General features: G+C 53.0%; 2 protein-coding genes across 2 annotated transcripts; one reads left to right on the forward strand and one right to left on the reverse strand.

The window, feature by feature from the left end:
- Positions 1-1,605: 1,605 nt before the first annotated feature.
- On the forward strand, positions 1,606-3,441 carry V8C40DRAFT_247231 (histidine phosphatase superfamily). The gene is made up of 2 exons (XM_083216282.1): positions 1,606-2,380; positions 2,449-3,441. Exons 1-2 carry the CDS (start codon positions 1,747-1,749, stop codon positions 3,231-3,233), a joined length of 1,419 nt encoding a protein of 472 aa, XP_083072754.1. The 5' UTR covers positions 1,606-1,746; the 3' UTR covers positions 3,234-3,441.
- On the reverse strand, positions 3,245-5,959 carry V8C40DRAFT_247233 (major facilitator superfamily domain-containing protein). The gene is made up of 5 exons (XM_083216283.1): positions 5,761-5,959; positions 5,505-5,608; positions 4,100-5,420; positions 3,843-4,010; positions 3,245-3,760 (listed from the first exon to the last, which is right to left on the reverse strand). Exons 1-5 carry the CDS (start codon positions 5,804-5,806, stop codon positions 3,690-3,692), a joined length of 1,710 nt encoding a protein of 569 aa, XP_083072755.1. The 5' UTR covers positions 5,807-5,959; the 3' UTR covers positions 3,245-3,689.
- Between the last annotated feature and the right edge of the window lie 1,065 nt (positions 5,960-7,024).

The following is a 7,024-nucleotide window of genomic DNA, read 5'->3' on the forward strand; positions in this document are numbered from 1 at the left end:
TGGTACCGCATGTGTGAGAAGCTGACATGAGGCTAGTCTGCCGAAAAAAATTAAAGCATGCATCTCAGCGGATCCGATTGCCCTGGTACTGCGTCCTCGGAGATGTTTCACCCGTCAATCAAGAGCAATCATTATCATTTCATTACTGATGGACATCGACTTCGAGATAACCAAGCTGAATTCTTCAACCCCGCGGTAAAACGGCAGATGGCAGTATCAACTGTAGATAACGGCGGTTTGCCTCATTCACATGCTAGGACAATCGGAGAAACTAGAAAATCCATGAGCTGAAAAGAAACAAATCAATGATGTCTGCCTTCCAAGTAGGCCGAAAGAGGGCGCAGAGACGGCGCGGGAATAGTCCGAGTCTGATTGAGTTTGAGTATCCAGATTTGCTTTTGGCGGTGGCAACGGAGCACCCAGATGCTTGGCTGCGCTTCTAGATCATTGGAAGATGGGCCTGAAGAGTGAGATATAACTCGGTCAATTAAACTCGTTAGCTGAGCGCCATGGCACCAAGATTCCTCCAGGTGGCCACAGCCATGAACCCGAATCCTGCTCAGGTTGCAAGTGTCTGTTCCGATGCCTTTGCTCTTCGCCTTCGCCTTTCGGGCCAGCTGCTCTTATCGGCCAAACCCCACCTTGAGGGGAGAAAGCAGGCGGTTGTCGGGAATCGCAGGCCGGGCTGGAGCTGATTACGGCCAATGGCGTTGTGGGAGTATCTCCGGGTGGGCGGGGATTTTTGGGTGGTGGTGGTGATGGAGGTGGCATGTCGGCTTGGCGTCGTTCGGGGAAGTTGTTTTGCAGGTGACGAGAACGGAGGAGGGTGCTGGATGGGGGTTTAGCGTCAATAGTATATACTATAGCATCTGCGGGAGTGAGCTGTGAGAAAGATGATGGTGATGGTGGTGAAGAGTCCTATTCATTGGAGTTTCCACCATAAAATGCCATCTGATGTGAGGTTAACATGTAGGTTATAAGAATATCGAGACAAGTTGCTGTCTGTGAGAGTCAAGGAAGAAAGAAGCTGTCCCGGAGCCTGAATTGAGCCCTCTCGTCTTTAATCGGAGCTGTCCGCCCAGGAAGCTTCCGCCCTGCCCCTCTGCCGATCTTCCAGCTTCCGTCTTCCAGCCCCCCGGCCCCTAAAAGCCTCCATACCACCTAACCTTTTAGGGCTCCTACAGGCCACCCCAAGGCCCCTAGATCGCCCCTCTCAAGCTTTACGCGAGCCACACGACAATCCCGCCCCAACCTTGCAACCTCTGCTTTTTCTGCTCTTCTGCTTCCCCTCCCGGCGGGGCTTTTCTGCATCTCTCAACGCCACTCTTTTGCGCCCTCGACGGCTTCAATTCGCTGCCGTCCAAAGCTCTCCACTCTGCAGCTTGCAGGCCTGTGAGAAAAAGTCCCGGGCTAATTGGGTCTAGCAAAGCTTGTTCTGCAAACGGCTCGCTCACACATGCCTGCTTTGGGTCACAGGCAGGGAAGCAATGGGTCGCCAAGGCATGGGATGGACAGGGCCCGATATCATGCTACTATGGATGCTTTGCTTTACTTTGCTGTACATCAGCTTCGAGGCTGGCGTATAAGTATGCGGGTGTATATGCCCAATCCTCCTCTCACGCCCTCCTCTTGTTTCTTCTCCTCCCGATCGCGACAGCTACAGTACGATTCAAGTACTAGGTAGGCAGGCAACCAGGCACTTCTTCTTCTTTCTTCCATCTACAGCCCCAGCAACGAAGCTTCAAGATGCAGTCCAAGCTCCTCCTCGCAACCCTCTCGGTCGCTGCCGTCGCCCCGGCCGTCGCTGAGGAGGTCCTCGGCGTCTACATCTTCCACCGTCACGGAGACCGCACGTCCAAGGCTTGGAACCCCGTCAGCCTGACCCCCCTGGGAGCCAAGCAGGTGGCCAGCTCTGCCGAGTTCTACCGCAACCGCTACATCACCAGCGATGCCGACCAGCGCATTGCTAGCATCAGCGCCAACCAGGCTGTTCTGTCCCAGCTGGCCGTCACAGCCCCGGTCGACAATGTGCTGCAGAACTCGGCCAATGTCTTCGTCCAGGGCCTGTATCCCCCGAACCAGACTGCCGGATCTCAGAAGCTGGCCAATGGCACCACCGTCGAGGCTCCTTTGGGTGGATATCAGTATATCCCCGTCAACACCGTCACCTCCGGGGCCAGCTCGTCCAATTCCGAGTCAAGCGCCTGGCTTCAAGGCAGCAGCGGCTGCAGCGATGCCGTGGTCAGCTCGAACAGCTACTTCTTGACTCCCGAGTATCTGAGCACTTTCAACGACACCAAGGATTTCTACCAGAACCTGCTGCCTGTCATTAACACCACCTTCAACTCTACTACAGCCACTTTTAAGAATGGCTACTCAAGTATGTATTCATATCATACGTCAATCTCACCAGTAAGATGAGTTAGTTCACTAACAGTAACTCTTCAGTCTTTGACTACATCAATGTCGCCACAATCCACAACTCCTCCATCCCCTCGGACAACCTCCTCACCAACTCTACCCTCACCAACCTCTACGACCTGGCCTCTACCCACGAGTGGAACCTCGCCTTCAACAGCAGCGAGCCCGTCCGTGCCATTGCCGGCTCTGTTCTCGCCGGCCAGATCATGACCGCTCTCCAGCCCATTGTCGACGGCAAGACGGCTCCTCGCTTCAACATCCAGTTCGGTGCCTACGGTGCCTTCATGGCCTTCTTCGGCCTCGCCCAACTGCCCGCCGCCGACAACCAATTCTACGGCATCTGCAACTATGCCTCCTCCATGGTCATCGAGGTTGTCGCCCCCAGCGCTACCCAGACCTCGGCTGACGATCTCACCGTCCGCTTCCTCTGGTCCAACGGCACTGCTGCTGCCAACGGCCTTAAGGCGTACCCCCTGTTCGGCCAGAGTGAGACCACCCTCAGCTGGAACGACTTCAAGACTGGAATGGACAAGTTCGCCATTGCCGACACTCAGGACTGGTGCCAGATTTGCGGCAACACCGACGGAAGCTGCGCTGCTAACTCGACCGCCTCCAGCACTCCCGAGGCCAAGTCTTCCGACAACAGCAACATCACCAAGCCCGTCGCTGGTGTCATTGGCGCCCTCGTCACCCTCGGAGTCATTCTCGGTCTTGAGGCCCTCGTTATTCTCCTCGGTGGCCTGCGCCTTGTCAAGAAGTCGACTCTGGCCAAGGCAAACGCTTCTACTGGCGAGGCGGCTGTCAAGGCATAAATTTGATGCAAGTGAAACTTCTGGTCGTACATAGTATGCTGTGGCATGGATAGGAAGGGATGGATTGGATAACGTCATATACCCAAATTAAGAAGAAGATATGAAATTTCTTTCAAAATTCGCCCATTGTACCTTTAATAACTGGTGATGTCAATTAAGTGAGTAGGAGTGAGTCTCTCTAAATGTAAGTGGAACACCATTCTCCGCATCGTATTAATGTGTCCTTCTTCCAGACCTTGATTAAGTGGTATTAACAAAAAGCAAAACATCCCGTACACCAGCGTAACACCATTGATTGCTTTTTGGTATCATTTCAGACATTGTTCCCATTATAATCGCGTAAAAGAAAAAGAAAGACCCCAAAGTTGCAAATATCACGAAATCTCACCACAGTGGATAGTCCTCAATGCTCGCACGCGCTGAAAGCAAACGAAACACGACGGGGGGCCAATGCCATTATTGCAAGCCAGTCAAAGCCAGCAAGTCATGGCGGTGGTAAAACGCTCGACAGCGCTTACCAAATACGTCTACATGGACCAAATGTCAGTGGACTGGAATTGTAGAAGAGAAAGGGGAGCTTTATCAGAGAGAGTGTATAGAGAGACTTACACATGGGGATGCTGATGAGGCATACGACAACCTGGACGATGGAAATGGCAATCAAAGTGTGCTTTATACCGCCCTTGATGAGCCAGTCATAGGCGAAGAACGTCAGGATGAAGCTAAAGATGTTTTTGAAGATGATCATGAGGGTGAAGCCTTCGATGGTGAGATCTCCTATACGGGTCGTTAGCATTCAACGTCAGGTATATCATGATGGCCTATCATGACTTCACAGGGGAAAACGAGAAACGGGAACTTCTTACTATAAGCATCGACAATGTACAAGGAGCTTGCGACAGCACCAATCACCATGCCAGCGACCTCGAAGCCGAAGAAGACGAGCGGCACAATGTAGCTGAACTCGCCAGAAATGACGTTGCCGGCCGTCAATGCGAACCCAAACAAGCCAATGCCGCCAATGATGAGCATAGGGATGACCAGCAGGATTCGAAACTCGGGCTCATAGACACCGTGGTTCTTCCTGGTGAGATACTTGACGCTGGAGTCGGCCAGGAGGCCGGAGATGGCAAAGCCGCAGAGGGCTCCGACAAAGGCTCCCGTATAGGCGTAGCCGGCCGGGACCTCGCCCCAGAAGTAGGGCGGGCCGATGAAGATGGCGGCGACGAGAACGCCAATGAAGACGGTCCACCCAATCATGGTTCCCTGGATGAGGCAGCCCCAGATGAAGGCAGGGTTGAGGATAAGGGGGAATGGCCGGAGCAGCAGCACCCAGTAGCGTTCATCTGTCTTGGCACCATCGAACAGGGACAGAGATTCGACGAATGATTTCTTGGGGGTCCTGGCATTTCCAATGGGCTGGAGTGCTCTCGAGGTTGGGAAGAGGACGAAGCCTGTGCGTTGCTTTGATAGCTCTTCCTCATCCGACGGCGGATTGCTGGTTGTCGCGACGCGCGGCTGGAGCTTAATCTCCTCCTCGGCTTCTGCGTTGACGTCCGTGTTGAGCTTGGTGTCTCGGCGATACGCGGTCTCAGGGCAAAGCAAAAAGACGGCGGGAAGCGTGGCAGCCATGAAGATGGAGACAAAGTAGAAGCTCCACTTCCAGCCCAGCGATGCCGTAATCTTTCCGACCAGAATAGGAGTGAAGAAGGCGCCTCCAAAGATTGCCAAGTTGGTAAAGGCCATGCGCACTCCTCGCTGGTGGACAAAGTACATGTCGCCAACGGCGGCATTGAGCAGGCTTTCATAGGGAGCGGTGCCGACGCCCTGAAGGACTCGAGCGCCGAGTAAACTGCCGTAATTTGTCCCCGTGGACCCGGCCCAGGCACTCGAGGCGATGATGATGAGGATCCCGAGGAGGAAGAGATGGCGCTTGCCCCAGACGCGGGCAGAGGGGACGAAGAAGATGGCAGCAGCGCCGGCACCGAGGAGAAAGTAACCCGTCAGGAGGGCGACTTTGGTAAACGTCTTTGTGAGGAGACGGGAGAGCGTGACGGTATTTGCGGCCAGGATGGGGCCGAGGGACGTGGCGAGGACGCCGGCCCAGCAGAGGGTGAAGGTGATGAGATCGCGCTTCCATAGAGGCCAGTTGAGCGGATCGTTGGGGTCGTCTGAAGGCTGAGGGACCTGTTGCGCAAAGAGAGTCAGTGTCTGGTGCAGCTGCAGCTACTCATCTCGATGTTGAGGCTCATGGCTGGCTGGAGGACGCACGAGGATGATGGGCGTCTTGCCGCTGGTGTCGCACTTGAGCCTGATCGTGTCCTGCTCCGTCGCCGTCTGGGGCTGCGAAGGATCATCGTAGAAATGAGTTGTGCCTGGATATCGAAGAGGAAAGCCATTGTTAGTTTGTCATTGGCCGAGAACAAGACGAGATTGTATCAAAGTATCAAGCACATCTTGCGTTGCGACTGCGCCAAGACTTTTGCTGCAGGTACTCGAATATCCATCATGGGCTCCCTCCCCTTACCTGGAACTTTTTCCCCCGAGCTAGGCTCGAGGATGCCAAACGCCATCTTGACTGACGTCCAGTTGCACGCGCTTCACTTGTTGCGCAAGGTAAAAGATGAAGAGAGAGAGTTACAGCTGGTACCTGCAAGTGGTGATGGGAATCGGCGCAACACGCGGCCAAAGCTTGACCATTGGCCCAAGACGTGCAGTGCAAGTGCAGTCTGGAAAGTTTCAAAGGTCGTGGGGTTTTGGAGAAGGGCGTTGAGCCATGGATGGGCGGACAAAAACACGAATACGGCGGGCGGTGGGCTGTTACTGGGTCGTCGGGTCGGGGTCTTGTTGATCTCCAGCGCTCCATCCCGCCTGTAACGCACGGGCTTATAGCGGGTTCTGCCCTGCTATTGATCGGATCGACGTGTGTGGAGGGGAAGGGAAAAGCTGGAGAAACGCCGCCAGGGGTGTGCCTGGAAGTGGACCCCGTCTTATTCGTATGTGGCTTGTCAAGGTTCAGATGTAAGATGTATAAAGCAACATACTATGGTGGTATCAAATACCATGAATGTTATTCAGGTATGATAGTATATACCTAGTAGTATTCAATTATTTAAGTACTAACACATGGTACAGTATCAGGTATGCGCAGCTTCTAGTAAAGGATCCATCTCAAGCTGTTTCCCAAATGTGACGAGTCATTAGAGCACTGCAGCTACACAACACCAACGAGAAGCTCTGGAGATCAACAGCACCCCGACCCGGCGGTCCAGCAACAGGGGCACCTCTCCAGGCAAGCGGGGGACAGAAAAAGCAAGACCGCAAAATAAATAAGTATATCTATATAATAATATAGGCATCTGATTAGTATGTTGAACTAGTACAGTATAAAAATAATACAACTAGTAGATGAATATAAATAGAATAGCAGTGACGAAAGAAATATATATATAGTAGCAGCTACTAGAGAAATATAAATATAACAGCAGTTACTAAATGTCAGGTGCCTAAAAGCTTTCACGATGCAAAGAAGCGTCAAAGTTCAAGCTATGACCTTGTGGCTTGAAAGATGTCTATAAAAGAAGAGGATTTCCTCTTTGCTTTGGAAGGTTCAGAGATAAATATAGTCATTATTAAATATCTAGCTGCTGGAGAGTGGCTAGAATACATATTGTTCTCTTCTTTGACTTCATCACTCTCCTCTTTGTGCCCAGCTCTCTGACAGTGATATAATGCAGCTCTTGTAAGATGCAGGCGCGGGGGGGGGGGGGGGGCCGGGGGGGGGGGGGGTC

This window comes from Trichoderma camerunense (assembly GCF_050948025.1).
Source record: "Trichoderma camerunense strain CBS 138272 chromosome Unknown V8C40scaffold_10, whole genome shotgun sequence".
NCBI lineage: Eukaryota > Fungi > Ascomycota > Sordariomycetes > Hypocreales > Hypocreaceae > Trichoderma > Trichoderma camerunense.

Coding starts and splice junctions, on each gene's coding strand:
- V8C40DRAFT_247233 (XM_083216283.1), bottom strand. CDS start 5,806: ATGGCGTTTGGCATCCTCGAGCCTAGCTCGGGGGAAAAAGTTCCAG. Junction 5,609..5,760: donor CTCGGGGGAAAAAGTTCCAG/GTAAGGGGAGGG, acceptor TTCGATATCCAG/GCACAACTCATTTCTACGAT. Junction 5,421..5,504: donor GCAAGACGCCCATCATCCTC/GTGCGTCCTCCA, acceptor TTTGCGCAACAG/GTCCCTCAGCCTTCAGACGA.
- V8C40DRAFT_247231 (XM_083216282.1), top strand. CDS start 1,747: ATGCAGTCCAAGCTCCTCCTCGCAACCCTCTCGGTCGCTGCCGTCGCC. Junction 2,381..2,448: donor TTTTAAGAATGGCTACTCAA/GTATGTATTCAT, acceptor GTAACTCTTCAG/TCTTTGACTACATCAATGTC.